The sequence below is a fragment of the Eptesicus fuscus genome, chromosome 7 (assembly GCF_027574615.1).
Source record: "Eptesicus fuscus isolate TK198812 chromosome 7, DD_ASM_mEF_20220401, whole genome shotgun sequence".
NCBI lineage: Eukaryota > Metazoa > Chordata > Mammalia > Chiroptera > Vespertilionidae > Eptesicus > Eptesicus fuscus.
This window is the reverse complement of record NC_072479.1, coordinates 92,333,790-92,351,207: the sequence shown is the minus strand read 5'-3', so window position 1 is coordinate 92,351,207 and position 17,418 is coordinate 92,333,790. Positions and strand designations below refer to the sequence as shown.

General features: G+C 39.1%; 2 protein-coding genes across 6 annotated transcripts in view; both read right to left on the bottom strand.

The window, feature by feature from the left end:
- The window catches only part of SCYL2 (SCY1 like pseudokinase 2), a 53,109-nt gene that overhangs the window by 12,147 nt on the left and 23,544 nt on the right, over positions 1 to 17,418 (bottom strand). For 4 of the 5 annotated variants that reach the window (XM_054719400.1, XM_054719402.1, XM_054719403.1 and 1 more), the window contains 6 exons: positions 17,050 to 17,226; positions 15,289 to 15,411; positions 6,741 to 6,854; positions 5,707 to 5,736; positions 3,919 to 4,051; positions 1,558 to 1,676 (listed from right to left, as the gene is read on the bottom strand). In XM_054719400.1, the coding sequence (XP_054575375.1) occupies positions 1,558 to 1,676; positions 3,919 to 4,051; positions 5,707 to 5,736; positions 6,741 to 6,854; positions 15,289 to 15,411; positions 17,050 to 17,226 (696 nt within the window). The remainder of the gene's footprint in view (positions 1 to 1,557; positions 1,677 to 3,918; positions 4,052 to 5,706; positions 5,737 to 6,740; positions 6,855 to 15,288; positions 15,412 to 17,049; positions 17,227 to 17,418) is intronic. The other variant, XM_054719401.1, reaches the window with a different exon arrangement.
- LOC103288973 (actin-like protein 7B) lies at positions 11,798 to 13,212 on the bottom strand. Its single transcript, XM_008144774.3, has one exon. It carries the CDS (start codon positions 13,136 to 13,138, stop codon positions 11,885 to 11,887), a length of 1,254 nt encoding a protein of 417 aa, XP_008142996.1. The 5' UTR covers positions 13,139 to 13,212; the 3' UTR covers positions 11,798 to 11,884.

Below are 17,418 nucleotides of genomic sequence, written 5' to 3'. Positions count from 1 at the left end.
CCTTGGAAACCTAGGGGTGTAATTCCAGGCAAATAAAAATCACTCATTCTCCTGCGCAAGTCTTAGAAAATTATTTTCTCAATATACTGTAAGAACTACACCCCCAGCACCCAGTGGGGAAAAGGACCCTCCATTTCGCCATAAAACAAAGCCCAAAACTAAAATCTAGGAACACAAACTTTCAGAGGCTTACCCTACCACTTCAATGAAATTTGGGGTCTGATTCATGTCATACATTTCTCTAATTCCAAAATTCCATTCACTCAGCACTGTCCCCTTATGCCCAAAGCTCTCTTGCTTAACTCCTAGCTTTGCTCTAATTCACTTTCAGTCCTTAATTCCGAATCTTGCCTGCCTATCTATTTCTGAACTCTCAGTAATCCTTCCCAGTCTTTTCATTATACTTCATTAACCACTAGTTCTGTGGTGAACAAACTACGCCATTACTCTGTACCTCAAATTTTCTCTCAATAAATATTTTTGTTTCAGGCACTGAACTAACTGCTGAAGATATATTGAAGAATAAGCTATAAAAACCAGCCTTGCAGGACAGTCAGGCATGTGAGTACATAGCTGTGATAACCACAGTGATAAAGGTAGGCAGAGAGGCAATTTTATAATACTCAGAACACATTACTCCTTTGCTCATTTACCATCCCTTCAAAGTTTGAATATCTAAATCATACCTATTCTAGACTAACTTATCATATCACTACTCCCCTACTGTATTATAGGTATCTCTCATTCCAGTGGCAGACAGGGTAGAATGGTTCCGTCATTTCATTCTGCTACTCATGCCTTCGTGCAATCCCGTCTTGAGCATTGGCAGGACCTGAGATCTGCCTGTAACCAACAGAGCACGGCAAAGGTAATGGAATGTCGTTTCCTTGATTACTTTATAAGACTGTCATTTCCATCTTTCTAGCAGATTCTCTCTCTTTCTGGCTTTGATAAAACAAGTTTCCATGTTGAAGAGATCCATGAAGCAAGGAATTGACAGTGGCATCCAGCTAAGAGAGAGCTAGCGGCTGAGGCCCTCAGTCCAACAGCCCAAAAGGAACTGAATCCTGCCAACAGCCATGTAATGAGCTTAGAGGCAGTTCCTTACACCAGCCGAGCCCTCAGGTGAGACCTAGCCTTTGATGGTAGAAGTAAGAGAAACTGAGTAGAGAATCCAGGCTCTGGTTTGGCCGACCCACAGAAACTGTGAGATAAGTGCTTATTGTTTTAAACCATCAAGTTTATGGTGACTTGCTATGTAGCAATAATGACTACATATCCCAGGCACATTAATATTTCTTTGTTCATGTCTACTTCCCAAATGTAAAGTAGCCTCAAATCCTATACATCTTTCAACATTCTGCTCATTTACTATCTCCCAATGAAGCCTCCAATAATCCACCCTTCCACCTCACATACCCCTTACTTCAAACCCACAAGCTTTCACTTAACTCTGTGACACAGTTTTCCTTATTTACCCAATACAAATATGTAATATATTTAATGCCAAGAAACAGTAAGCTGAATAAAGTGAAAGAAGCACAAAACTCCTCTTACCTGATTGAGATTAAGATTATTTTCAATACTCAGAGGAATCAGATGAGGCAATACTTTTCCAGCCAGCTGCTCTTTGGTGATTCCCAACTTCTTATGAGTAAAAGTACATTTGTAAATGCCTGATAGAAAAGAATAAAAAAATTTGTAATACAATACCACAAATTAATAGAAATTAGGAAAACAGCTAATGTACATGAAATCTCCTGACAATTAGTTTAGCTATAAATGTTTCCTTATCAGTGCTTAGGATGAGGATGCTCTTACATATGGCATATGGAATGATTTCCAGCTTTGCCATCAGTTTAGATTTAAACACCAGGACATATTTATCCTGTATTCTTTGGCATAGTGGAAAGAGCCTAGTCCCAATCTGTTTCTTCATCTATCAAATGAGGATGAAAATAACATCATTATAAGTGGAATCTGTGAGAATTCAGTGAGAAAACTGAAGAGAAAGTAATTGGTTTAAGAGCACATGTAATAATAGCATAACATTAAAAGCCTATCAGAACTAGGTATAGTTCTTACAGTGCAGCAAGAAGATTACAGAATGCCCTCTACCCTGAAAACATTTAGGTATATATTTCGGACCTCTCACTCAAGTAGAAACATCTACTTCAAAGTGTATGGGTAGAGCTCCTATACATTTATTCACATCTTTAACCAATAACACTCAACATGTTTGAACCTTAATAATTTAATTCATCTCCACACAACCCTCCTCTATTATCTCATCAATTTACTGGACCTTCAAAACTACTGGTTACACCTATTCCACAAACTCTGCATTTGGTCAACAGAGCACATTTACTCCTCGTTCTCTAAATGTTTTTGTGTTGTAAGCATTTTGCATATAACCCAAAACTGAGTAGCACACCATCTCCTATTATTCTGTTAATGTACACTTCACCTATATACTGAAATAGCAACTTTATTGTGAACGTACTGAATGCTTATTTGTTAGGCACTATACTAATTACTTTCTCTTCAGCTTTCTCACTGAATTCTCACAGATTCCACTTATAATGATGTTATTTTCATCCTCATTTGATAGATGAAGAAAGAGATTGGGACTAGGCTCTTTCCACTATGCCAAACACCTTCTCAGGAAGACTAAATTCTTTGAGCTCACAAATTTCATACCATATCCCAAAAGTGCTACGTTTCCAGAGGTCCACAATAAATTACTTGCTGACCATTCCTGCAAATATTTACTGAGGGCTTTCTATAGACCAGACACTGTAATAGGTATTAAAAATACATGGCTGAGTAATATAGTTTTTCTTCAAAATTAATGAAGAACTTCAAATTTAGTAACAAGTGAACTTTTAATTGTTTTTGTGATTCCATAATTATGTCTGTTTCTCTTAGTAGAGTAGACCTCAACATTTCCAGATTGGACTCTCATAGCTTTAACTGTTCACAAACAATTTCAGAGTTCTTGACATAATAATCTGTAATTATGCTGATACAATAAAATGTGCTGTAAGGCTGATATGCTTTATCAGCACATCACTTACCAGAGAAACACAGTGCTTAAGATTTAAACATATCTAAATTAAAAACCAACCATGGCTGGTGTTGCTCAGTGATTAGAGCATCATCTGGAGCACTGAAGGTTCACGGGTTGGATTCCCAGTCAAAGACATGTACCTGGGTTCCAGGTTCAATCCCCAGCCCCGGTCAGAGCGTGTGCGGGAGGCAACCCATTGATGTGTCTCTTCCCACAGATGTTCTTCTCTCTCTCCCTTCCTCCCTTCCTTCTACACTCTCTAAATATTAATGGAAAAAATATCCTCAGGAAAGAATTTAAAACAAACAAACAAACAAACAAAAAACCAAACCAGCTCCATCACATATCAGTTGTGTATTCTTTAAGAACTTACTTCACCTTCTGAGCCTCAGTTTACTATTGTAAAACAGAAACAATAGTATCTATATCTCACTGGATTCTGGAGAGTACAAAATAAGATAATGCAGAGAAAATACTTAGCGTAGTGCCTCTTACAAATTGAGTACCAAGTAAACATTAGGAATTACCATTAAGACTAGTATCAGTATTTCAAGTAGCTTTGTTTGCCTCTCTTTTTGGTACCATTTTACAGGGCAAACTATATGCTATCATGGTATTTGTGAAGCTAGAATTCCCAACTGTCTTATTCCTTTGTAAATGTCAAGGTTCTACTGCTTTTGCTAAAATTAACACAAAGAAAAGTTATATCATGGCATTTATCCCATCATTCTCCAATTACTGAATGCTATATATGTGAAAGTAGAGTACAATGGTTCTATAGAGGGAAAAATGTATTTGCATGCCTGTAAAATGATAAAGTAGTATCAAATGACAAAGTTTTCAGCTACCTAAAATCCCCATGAGGACTGCAGGTTCCTTGGATGGAATTTGTTGTAAGAAGGGCAGGATATCATCAAGTACAAACCACTTATCCAAGTATTCCAAAATCTTTCCTAAGCATACTAATGAATTTACACGAACCTATTAAAAGAGGTAAATTGAATTAGTCATTTAAAGTCTTTGTAATATAGAACAAAATATTTAAGTATTTCATCTTCATATAGGCATGTTAAAAATAACTCAAGAATGAAAGTAGGTTTAAAAGCTCTCATCCTTTATTGATACAAGAAATTCACATATTTACTAACTCCCCTGATTTGTTTCAGAAAAAATTTATGATGACTTTACCAGGATATTTGTTAGCTAAAGGTATGGAATGACTTCAGTTTTGTATCATTTTAAATAAAGTAATTAGGACTTAAGAAGCTTTACTATATGTTTACTGTACTAAGAACATTGCTTTGGGCATTTGAGTCATAAAAAGGACTACATTCTCCCACCAAGTAATCAATTTTACTGGGCTTCCAGTATTTTTCTATAACTCAGGTTCAATTCATTGTTTAAATATTTTAACAACATGCAAAGAGAATCCATATTTGTCATACATAAAATTGTTTCTAAATATATCTTTAATACAGCTACTAAAATCTGATATTTAGGAACTCTTTTATAAAAATTCTATCATTCATTTGATTATTTTGGTAAATATTTCACACTCTACTTTTTTAGCTAGAATTTGTAAAGACAGACTACTCTGAGCCAGGATCGTATCAATAAAACTCCATTTATTTAAAAAAAAAAAAAGTAAACTAAGAAAAGCAGAAAACAGTTTAGTTTAAAAAGCACTGTATTTCTGCAAAAAAGATGAAAATATTTTTCTGAAAAATAATGTGTAATTGTTTTCTCAAACCCAAACACAAGGGAATTTATAAATTCAAAATTATATCTAAAGGCTAAACTTGCTCGTAGTTTAATAACAGGAATCGCTGCATTCTTTATATATATATGTATGTATGTGTATAGATATACACAAAGATATATGAACTAAAAAAAAGTTTACTTTTATTTTCTTTCATGATATATAAAATATTAGTCATGTGAGTCATGAAGAAATAGAGCTCTTGGAGCATTTTATCTATCTCTGCATAGAATTTCTTTCTTCTTTATTTTCAGGGAACTGTATTAAAATATAATTTTAACTCATGATTCACGTTTCAGGAATTTCCTAGCATATTTAAACCTTAGAGGTCTATGTCTATGGATGTAATTCAAGAATTCACATTTGCCACTGTGAAGGTAAGAGCACTGAATGTGATCTATAAACTGCAAATCCATTTCAGTTACTATTCTAAATCCATTCATTATAATTCCTTATAAACAACATGCCTTTAAGGGCTCAGTCGGCATCTTTAAAGGGGATATAAACATCCCTGAGCATTACAGATTATTTAAGTACCCATGCTTCCCACCTTAGAACTCATCTAGAACATCTATTTTGACAAAATGTATGCTGCCAGAAAATACTATGTGATTTTTAAAAGGGCATTTTAAAAACTGAGTTTTAAGCTATATATTATTACTATGTAGTTTGAAAATTTAATCTTAAAATTAGAAAATTTCAGAGAAATGGACTGCATTTCAAATCCTTCTAATGTTGAAGACAGACACTCAGAGAGGTACAGTGACTTGCCTAAGGGTACAAGGATAATTAGTAGCAGAGTCAGAATAAGAACTCATGTTTTTTTACTTCATTTCATACAAATTCATTTCAGTAAACAATTATATTTTTTTCCTACTTTAGTGTTGTATTCCATCTCAGAGTCTTTCTACCAAAAAGAAAAACAAAAATAAATAAAACATGAACTAAAATGGATTAGATGGCTGTAAGGTAAGAGTATATCATTTAAACTTCTTTAGCCTATAAATCTATTCAGCTACAAATATTTACTTTTATTTAAATTCACATTTCACCCCCCCCCAAAAAAAATTGATGAGATCTCCAAAGAACTATCTTTGCTAAATGCAAATTTAATGCTATGCCCATTATTAAACATCAAAATAAGAAGTGATCAGGTGAAAGAAGGACATTTCTCTCTTTTTTCTAAAGCTGGTATTTGCAGTGAAAAGAGTATTCAATGTTACTTCTATAAAGAAATATCAATGAGATAATTCTTATGATTCAGAGTTAGAGAAAAGGTTGGGCACATTTATTGCCCCCAATATGAGATCACGAGAACTTTGTTATTTATCCTACCACCCTGACTACCAAATAACAGTATTAAAATTCTGTATTCAAGGAGACAACTACCCTTACTCTAGACTTTTTAGCACAACTATTTTCCCCATTGATACTCTTATTAATTTATTTTTTATTGTTCCCTTTACTCTTTTTTGAAAGTAAGCAAATAAGTGAGGGATAAAAATATTTAGAGTAGATGACTAAAAATAAAGGCAGTTTATAAAAGGAATCATTAAAAAAATGTTTAGGTTTATACACCAAGTTAAACTCTCATGATTACTTTAAAACTACCATCAAAATAGTGAATTAAACCAGAAAAGGATTAAGAAAAAAAAGTACTCAAATTTTCTATTAAATCACTCAAAATTAGGGGATAATGAATAAGATCAGGGATGTACTACTGTAAAATTATATACTACTGTAAAATTACATATCAGGAAAAACTATAGCTATTGCTCACTTTTATAGTACTTTAGCAGTTACTTATAGCCAAGACAAAATACATGAACACACTATAAAAGGGTCATTAAACAATAATAAAATTATTTAAACAAATGAGAAAAAATAAAAAATTAATATGCAATTACTTACAGCAAGGGAAGATGTTTGTAGACATGCATTTTTAATTCTTGGTATCAAAGCATTTTTCATAGATGGGTAGTCTATAAGATTTGCAAAGGTTGGAATGATGTTTAGACAGAGTTCCTATTAAAAAAATTAACTGGGTCAGTCTTAAGGACTCATCTTTTTTCTCACATATTAAAAAATATTTTGCATTTGCATGGCTAATTTGTCACATAGTTGGAAATAAACTTTTATGTACATTACATCACTTTGTCCTTTCAATAACTATTTGAAATAATAGTTATTTTCAGTTTTCAATTTTACAGATGAGGAAACAGGCTCAGAAGACCTTACTCAAAATTATACTAGGTCCTAAAACTAGCATAGGATACCACAATCCCCTGGTCTCATTCCTAGTTTCTTTCCCTGATAACAGAATTCTTCATTTATTTTTAAAAATAGGAAACTTGGGAATATCTAAGTTTTGCTATCTTTCACAAAGATGGGAAATTAAAAACAAAGTTATGTAAAACTATTACTCTTAAATAAGGAATTTCTTAGCTGCTACATATATCTATATGATGGAATGTAATATAAACTTTTTTTATATTTTAAAACATTGTTTAATAATATTGGGTAGAAAATGCAATAAGACACTATTATATAGTCCCAATTTTTAAAATGTGTATGTACATGTGTCTGTCTACAGGCTTAGGATAAAAGCCTGGAAGGATACCTAGAAATGCTAACTGTAGGCCTCTCTGAGAGAGGATTTTAATTTTCTTTATATTTTTAAGTACTTTTAAATTCTGAAACGTAAGCAAGTATAACTCACAGAAACAAGTAAAAGTTATTTAAAACATTCTTGTTAACTAACGCCATGCCACAGTGTAAATAATTGCAACTGGGAACTCTGAGGATAACAGGAAAAAGGAGGATGTCTGAGGATAAGTGGACCAAGTGAGATAAGGAAAAGAACAAAAATGGCTGAGAACCAACTGGCTAAAGAACATCTCAGATACCTTTGAAGGGCCAGAATGATCCTTGTAGCAAAGCATAGCAGAGGGATTACTAAAGAAAATGGAGGTATAAATGTGTATCAGAGAAGGAGTTTTTGACAATACTTGTTAAACACATTCATTTGTAGTTAGCAGATAGAAACAAGTTAACTACTAAGAATCTGTTATCAAAATACTGGGAAGTATTTTATTTAACTTATTCCCAGATTTTCAAAAGGCAAATAGAGTTATATGTTTATATCCACTCAGAACTATAATAATTACATGGGTGGCATCACTGAAATACAAGCTACATTTAAGGACCCATTTTCTCCAGGTGGGAGACAATTAACAAGGGTGAGTAGTCAGTAAGAAACTGTGCTCATTACCAAAGGGTTCCTTTTTAAGGAAGATCAGTCTTTAATTGATAAGGGGAGGGGAGAAAGAAAGAGAACTATGATGTATAATCTAGCCATAGGTTACAAAGAGGCAAATCTTGAATTATGATTAAATCACTAAGCAAAAGGAAAGGAAAGCTCTCTCCATAGGAGGAGACAGGATGAAGAACCCAAGAACAGGATTAGCACATTCTCAGGAACTTCTGCCTTGTATTTATACCTTTTCTGTAATTGGTGGTGGGGAGAGGAGAATGAACATAGCTTCTATGTTTAATCTTAAAGGCAAATAATATAAGAAAACTGGTACAGATAGATTTCTATTAATGCCTCTAAGGACCCTAACTTTTGTTAACCATCTCCTACTTTTCCAAATGTATTTCTAATCTCTCTCTAGCCTGTTAAATAAATCAAACTTCTACTTCAAAAATATCACTCCAAAAATGAATGTCAGAAGTTCCTTTCCAGCCGTGTACCTGCATAAAGCTTGAGGAAAAGATTTCTGTATCTTGTTCTTGCTCTAGGAATCTCCCAAAGCTTAGACAGGCTTTAACTTTATCAGACTCTTACCAAGCAAGGTTTGATGCAAGTTAATTGGACTGGTGACTAAACACTTATCCTATATAATAAAAGCCTAATATGCAAGTCGACCCAACAGCGGAATGATTGGTCGCTATGACGCGCACTGACCACCAGGGAGCAGACGTTCAACACAGGAGCTGCCCCCAGCCCGCAGGTCCCAGGCTGGCCAAGGCGAGTGCCAGTGGGGGCCCCCCCAGTCGCCCCACCAGTCACCCTGCAGAGGGAGGCGACCAGTGGCGGGGGGTGGGGCCGACGAGCAGGCAGCGCCAGCAGGGGCCCCCTGATTGCTCTGCCAGATCGGCCCTGACCACCAGCCAGGCCTAGGAACCCTACCTGTGCATGAATTTCATGCACCAGGCCATTAGTATTGAATAATACCATACATGGTGCTTTAACTATTTCAATAAAATACCGGCTGATACCTATTAGCAAAACTAACTCCTTATTAAGAAAAAATGGCCTTTTTAGGTCACTTAACCTTTCCTCTCCTTCCTAATCTCACTGAATATAAAACCAGGTTGGCTACAAAGAGCCTGTGGGAATGTTTCAAGAAGCTTTAAGTGACAACTCCTTTGGAAAAAGCTAAAAAGTAGAAGTACACCTTCTCCAATAACCCCATGTCATTTGGACAAAGGCAACATATCCTTGCCTTTTAGAAAGCATGCCCTTATAAAAATAAAATTTTTAACCTTAACTTCACAACTTTAAACAAAAGAATTTAGCAGAAAAGGATTGAAATGAGTCAAAAAAGTGACCTTATACATGTGGTATTAGGCTCACATTAAGAAAAAAACACTATGGTCAATAACTTTTAAAAATTAAAATTGTTTTTCTTTACTATAATCTATACTGAATTTTTATAGTAGCAATGAAATGAAAAACTTTTGGAACCATTTTTATAGTGGAATGTTCTTAACATCCTATATAATAAAAGCCTAATATACTAAGTTTCCGGTCATCTGGTCACCTGTTCAACCAACCAAACGATGATATGCTAATGATACGCTAAGGCTGCTCAACCGCTCACTATAATGGGCACTAACCACCAGGGGCCAGATAGTCGGCCTGTCAACCAGTTGCTATAATGTGCACTGACCACCAGGGGACAGACAGTCGACCAGTCGCTATGACATGCACTGATCACCAAGGGCAGATGCTCCAACTGGTAGGTTAGCTTGCTGCTGGGGTCCTACCGATCTGGACTCAGTGAGATGGGCCAGATACACCCTGGAGCCCTCCCATGGTCCCTCCCTGGCTGGCCAACCTTCCATATCCCTCCAGGTCCCCAATTGTGCACCAGTGGGGTCCCTTGGCCTGGCCTGTGCTCTCTCACAATCCAGGACTCCTGAGAGAATGTCGGAGAGCCAGTTATGGCCCGATCCCACTCAATGCAGGAGCTTCCCCCTGGTGGTCAGTGAACTCCCACAGGGGAAGCGCCGCTCAGCCAGAAGCCAGGCTCATGGCTGGTGAGCACAGTGGCGGTGTCAGGAGCCTCTTCTGGCTTATGGCAGCGCTAAGGATGTCCAACTGACAGCTAAGGACCGCTCCCCGTGGGCCTAAGCCATCAGTCAGACATCCCCTGAGAACTCTCGGACTGCGAGAGGGCACAGGCCAGACTGAGGGACACCCCTCCCCCCAAGTGCAAGAATTTCGCAGGAGCCCTAGTTAAGTATATATTTTTCAAAGTAAAAACACAAAAACTATACCTTTAATAGTAATCCAAAATTTCTTCCCAGGTAGCCAGCCATAGAATCAAAATTTTAATAGCAAAACTAAGTTTGGCAAAGTACATGATGTTTTAACATCACTTTTGTGACACAAAAGCATGACTATAAGTAAATTAGGAATGATTACACTAAATTACTGTTTGCTTTTCTACCTACCTGCTACACAAATTAGCTTCAATGCAGAAGGAACATTTCTGAATAGAAAATTAAGTTACCAAGTATGAAAGAAAATTATGAGTATGGGAAGAATTACTTGATGTTTTCTTAAGAAAAAGGCACATACATATTTGACATTTTCATTTACATGTAAAATACTCATGTAGGAAGAAAGTATATAATAATCTAAACTATAATCAATCAAACCTTCCAGAATAGTACATTTTTTATAAATAAAAGCAATGACTCATTTTGCTTCACTAATACAGGTATTTGTAAATTGATTCTTTAAATTAGTTAAAAGACCCCTTCCATCATGTGAGAACTCAGCAAGAGGTCAGCAGTTGGCAACCCAGAAGAGGGCCTTCACTAAAACCTGGCCCTGTTGGCACCCTAATCTCAGATTTTGTCTCCAGAACTGTAAGAAATAAAGTTCTATTGTTTATAAGCCACCTGGCCTGTGGTATTTTGTTATAGCAGCCCAAACTAAAGCAACCACATTTGCCCTTCTGGAAATAATCATGACCTGGGACAGAAGACCTGGACTCATCCACTGACATGGGCCCCTCCCTCCTGGTCTTCAGTTTCCCCACCTCTACAGGAGGGAGAGAACCACATGATTTCCAAGGGACCTTCTGGTTCCTCCAACATCCTCTGGATTCAGTGGCTCTACTTTGTGACTGCAAAAAAAGTTGCAGTTTTGGCTGAAGTGGAAAGGCGGATGGATAGAAAAGGCCCCTCACGCTCAGGAGACACACACCTGTGGGCTGCACCTCTGAAGGTGGCAGGCAGTGAGGGGAGGTTAGTGAGGGAGCAGGGCAATCAAGCAATGATGAAGCTATGGGCAGACACACATCTGGCAGAAACAGGAGATGGAAGTCAAACACCTGGTTTTGAGTGTCCCCCCATCACTTAGCCACATGACACCCAAGCTAGTCCTTAATCTGAGCCTTCATTTCCCCCTTGGTCCATGGACGAGCTAGCAATGTGTCTGCTGAATTGGGTTTTGAACCCTGAGGAGCTAATGGAACAGGAAGCCAAATTCTGGGCTCTGAGATGTCACCTTCAGGAGGGGAGGGGCCAGTAAGGGGAGCCCCTCCCACCTACTTCCCACCCCCTGCTACTCCAGATGCAGCAGAGCAAAAGGTACTGATACCTCTAAACCCAACTCCCCACAACCTTCTGCTATCAGACTAAAGCAAGAAATCCGGACTAGACAAGAGCCATTGTGTTAAAATTTTATGTGAAATTCTGTAAAGGTAGAGTGTGGCCTGAGGTCGCCTGCCCACGAGGCCTGGCCTGTCGGCTTCCACTCAGCACTTGGTGTGGATAGCTGTACTGCCCTTCTCCTCAAACTCTTCCTTGCTGACCCAGAGCTGCTGGAAGGCCTGCAGGGAGGCCAGGATGGAGCCACCGGTCCACACGGAGGTCTTCCTCTCGGAAGCTGCAGCCACTGCGGGGCTGTCCCCAGGGCACAAGAGGCTCAGCTCCCTCTGGAAGCGCTCAGGGAAGCCCTCCAGCATGGTGCAGCCGCCACACAGCAGCACGTTTGCGGCCATCTCCTCCTTGAAGCCCGCCTCCTGGCAGTGGCCCAAGCAAGTGGCTGTGAGTGCAGGGAGGCCAGGCTGGCTGCTTCCCACCAGGGTGGGCTTGAAGAGCATCTCGGCGCACTGGAAGCGCTCATGGCCAATGGTGATGACCTTGCCATCTGGGAGCTCGTAGTCCACGCGCAGCTCCTCCAGGTCCAGGCCAAGCTCCTCCTCAGGCTGGAAAGCCGAGTAGCAGCACATCTTCTTGATGTGGTCAAGGATGTGCAGGTCGTCGTCCTTGGTGAACTTGTGGCCGGCCTTGATGAGCAGCTGCAGCAGGTAGTTGGTGAGGTCGCTCCCGGCATAGTCAACATGGCCAGTCAGGCCTGGCAGCACGTTGCCTTCTGAGATGGGGACGACATTCGAGACACCGTGCCCGCTCTCCACCACCAGCCCTGTGGTCTTGCCATAGGAATAGATGGACAGCAGTGACTGGGATGTCACATGCATGGCGGGGATGCCAAAGGTCTCAAACAGGAGCTCCGCATATTTCTCCCGGTTGCTGCTGGGGCTAAGCGGGGGGTCGGAGACCAGCACGGCATGCTCCTCGGGGAGGATCTTCATGGCCTTGTGGAAGATGTACTCCCAGATGTTCTGGACGCAGTCCCAGTCCACCACAATGCCGTGTTTTAGAGGGTTAACCAGCCTCAGGGGTGCCTCAATGTTGAGCAGCTCGTGGCCCACATAGATCTCCTTGCGGGCATCGCCCACATCAGCTGCCTCATAGGGCTTGCCCACCGTGGAGGAGATGAAGTAGGTGGGCCTTGGGTCTCCTGCATAGCCACACTTACAGTACTGCGAGCCCAGGTCGACGATGAGTGCCTTAATCTTGTGCACATTCTTGGGCTTCATCTTCAGCTGAGTGGCTGAACCTGTGTCCCGAATGCCAGCATCAGGAGCTGACAGCGTTCCTGCCTCTCCAGTGTCACCATGAGCCGTGCCCGTGGGCATGGAGCTCAGGCTGTTCCTCGTCGTCATCTGCCTTCCTGCTCACCTTTCTCACATCTACATCCTAGAGCTCCATGGAGAGAAATGAGGGTCCCCCTCCAGCACTGCCAGAGCAACTACTCAGGATTGTGATGTCACTGGGTGCTGGTCCATTCCAGCAGCCAGGGATTGGCTTGGCCTTGGCACCTATGATCTGTCACCCTCACTCCCATCCCCCTAACTTGACTTTGCTCACAACAGAGCAGGTGACCAGCACAGTTTTAAGAACCCAAGCAACTGGGGTCTCAGAGATTTGTATTCCTACCCCCTTACAGCCCACTCCTGACCCCCTGCTCACTAACTGGACACCTTTTCCTTCTCTGCTTCTTGGCTACCAGAGTGATACATATTTGACCCTTATAGTAAGCCAGGCACTGTACCAGGCACTGTACCAGGAACCTCACATGTTACTTCACAGAATCCTGAGAGGTAGACAGAACTGAGGAAATTGAGGTTCAGAATTCCAATGACTTGCCCACGAGCACACAGGTCTTGGAATGTTTGTAGTTTAACTCAAGTTCATCTAACTCCAATGCACCAGGTCTCCCTACAGAGTGTGACGGCTCCGACAGTACTTTCATTCCTTCAACATTTACTGGGGTTTGTGGTGGATCCAGCCCAGTACAGCCTGCCAGTGATAGATAGGAACCCAGTTGTGACTTACCAGAGCCCAGCCTAGGTGGGAAGAAGATGGAACTGATGCAGGGATTTTACAGGTGAAAGTCCACTGGGAGAACAGAGATGCACAAAGAAGGGAGCATTCATTGGAGGGACGGAGTCAGAAGGTTCCCTAGAGTGGTGATGCTTAAGTCAAGTTCTCAAAGATATGTGGATACCTGTCAGGTAGTTGAAGAGGAAAAGGCATCCCCAGTAGACAGCACAGCCTGAGCAAAGGCTCAGAGGGGGGCATGATGGGGAACTACCTATAGTTAAGGTGTTTGGAAAAATGCATGAAGCTGGAGGGTCACGGAGCCACCCAGGGAGGGCTCACATGCTAGGAATAGGAGCTTGGATTGAACTGAGGACAGCTGGAAAACCATAACTACTCTAAGCAGAGAAGTGCTCAGATCTGACTTCTAGAACAATTTTAGAAAGATCTGTGTTTAGCTGTAATATAAAGTGGCAAAACTCTAAGACCTGAAAGGAGAATTGAAGAAATTCTTATAAGACTCCAAGGCATCCTCAAGTAGGGCTGTGATAGTGTGGAAGAGAGCAGGGGCAGGTGCTAGAAAAGTTAGAAGGTAGAATCTAATCTAACTGGTTGGTTGGCTCCTGTGCCATCTCTAGCCTCAAGCATTGCATTTACATTAGATGACTGGATTAGATGTGGAGAGTGAAGGAGAAAGAGGAACTTCTCACTTCTGCCCAAAGAAAGAAAGATGGTCTGTCATCCAAATGGACAAATTCACTAGTTTCCCATAAGGCCCTCCATACCAAAATGCCCCAAACCCACCAAAAAACAAATCTATTAGGACTTTGGTGACAAAGAAATAAGAGGAAAAAAGGAAAAGGAAACAACTGGGGCTGAGGAGGTTTTCGGTGCAGAAGTAACTGAGGGACTAGGAGACATGGATAGGAAAGAAAAGGGGGGGTTATTGCTATGAAGCATGTAAGCATGTTAATGAAGGACTCATGGGGATTTTTGTTGGCTGAACTGTTTCTGGAACATGGCACTGTGAAGCTGGCTTATGTAGATAACAACTTTATAAGGATCACAGTTATAAGCATCACCAAGCTCCAGGGGTGGTATCACAAGTCACAGAACTGGAGGATTGGACACTTAATCTGGAAGGAACAGTTGTGAGTCATAAACTTGTCCTCACACTGGACAGATATAACTTTCTAAAGAAACCACTAATTGGTCGTGGGTCTACTTTTGAGACTGTGCAGGGCAAGCCAATTCTTCCATGTGACAACCCTTATGCTATTCAAAGGCGGTGCTCATAGAAAAATAAAATAAATTAGTTAAGAGTGGGTACATTTTAGTAACTGTGTATGATGCAATTCAATTGATTAATATATACTACTGAGTTATTTATATAAAAGATTTTATGACTCAAATCCAAAGTGTACTTTACTTTTTTCTTTTGCTTTAAGAATCAAAATCATCACTAAAGGGGGGAAGAAATCAAATATTGTACCTGGATCTGAATGGAAGGAGCCTCTAGTGCTCTGTAAACCATTGGTAGGACACTGTTCTTTATTTCATCAGGAGGAGTTTTGGTTAGTAGCAAATCCATTTTTTGTAAGAAAATTAACAAAATCTGTGTAGAAAAAGGGAATAATGCATTAAATTCCAGAATCTTTACATAATTTTACATATCCCAAAATTAAAAGAATATTCTAAAGAATAAAATTCTAAAGAATAAGTTATATATTTTCACACTTACCATGTTGCTAGCCTGAGGGCATGGAAGACAAAAACATACAAATCAAGTCTCTTACATTTCTGGAAGCACAATATTTAACATCTGCTCTCAGTTTAGGCATTTAAATAAAGACTAATGTCCTAACTCTCACAAATCTTCAGTAATATGTCACTCACCCACAAGTATCAACTATCTGGAAAGCAACTGGGTAAAGAAATAAAAGCCTGAGGGCAACAAAATCACATGGCTTTTCTGTCACTTGGTTTCTATGAAGCTCAAGAGAAGAAAAGGTATAGGAATAAAGAAGACTGTCAGGAAAAATTCTAGAAAGAAATGTCTCCGTTCATTTTTTGACCTAGCTGCCACCACCTACCTAAATTATAAGGAACAAACTGCCTCTTCTGTTCATAAAGAATACTTAGTCTTGCCAAGGCTCGGTTAAAATTTTTCAGAAGGAATTTTTAACAGGACTACTAAGGGGGAAAAGAGTACCAAAGAATGAAGGCAAATAAGAATTCAGATGGTATCCTTGGGATACTATATTGATTAATGCATAGCTTAGTGGACACGGGGCTCCGCTACTTTCCTTCCTGATATCTTAACAGCGTTTGCGTGAGGCTGCTTCCAAGTCACCAGTTCCTTCATCTGCCCTTTCCTTAGCCACAGGAACTCCTGCCTTACCACAAAGACTTCCTTCTGTGCCCCTCCTTTCAAGGGAAGGATTGCAAACAGCCTGCCACAAAACCATTAAATCAAGTAGCTGATAGTTTATTAATAATCGATTGCCATGTAGTGGCAAAAGCAAGTAATAATTTACTATGTGCCAGAAAATTTCATTTACTCTCAACAGCCTCTTTCATTTTGGAAATGAGCAAAAGGAAGCTTTAAAAGATTAAGGACTTGTTCAAGTAAGGAGATAAAGGACAGATTCCAACCCAGGTGTATGACCCTACTGCTCTTAAATCCAAGACCACCTTGAATCTGGCAAATAAATATTATAATAGAGTTTACATCAGACACTAATTACGTTTTTCATTTACAATACACACACATATTATTTTTGGGTGCTGTAAGCATTTTCACTTTTCTGATGAAACTCTTCATTAACAGTAAAATAAAAGAGAAAATACTGGCATAAACCTATGTAAATGAAAAACCCTGGATAATAGAACAAACAAAAAACAAATAAAAACACTTAGGCGTGTAGGAGAAAAAGATACACTTCTTTTTCCAAACCTATAACTTTTAATAAGGCCAATGGGAACAGCATAATACATGCACAATCTCATTACAATTAATTTTCTGAGATGTTAACTTACAGAGAACTGCAAACATTTACTTGGAGAGTTCAATTATAATCTTAAGAATGGTTCACTTCAAACATGAAAAATAGCTGACTAATGAAAAAGGAGTCTTATATTTACCTCAGTTTTTTAAAAGTCACATATCCACTCCTTGTTTTCAATGATAGTCACCAATGACCAATATTACTGAATAACAGCAGATAAATAGGAAAATTATCTATATACATACCTGTATTGGCTCCTGCTGTTTAAAGACAGGGCCAAGGTCAGGTAGAATTAATTTGACATATTCTTCTTTGGTGCATTCTTCAGCAATCATTAGAACATTGGGCAAAACAAAAGGTACCATGTCAGGGTTTACAAATTCTGAAGTCAAGCAAGGCAAAATTCTCTGCACAATGACACGCTGAAAGGAAAAAATGTTTCATAAAATAAATTTTATTTCAGGTCTTTAGTATTAACATTGAAATTATAGTTTAAAATCTCCAATCCCTTTGGGTAAGGTGACCATATAATTTATGGTTGAAACTGGGAAACTTTTAAAAGTAAAATAGGGTGCTATTACCAATTATGGCAGGACAAAGACATAATTTGGTAA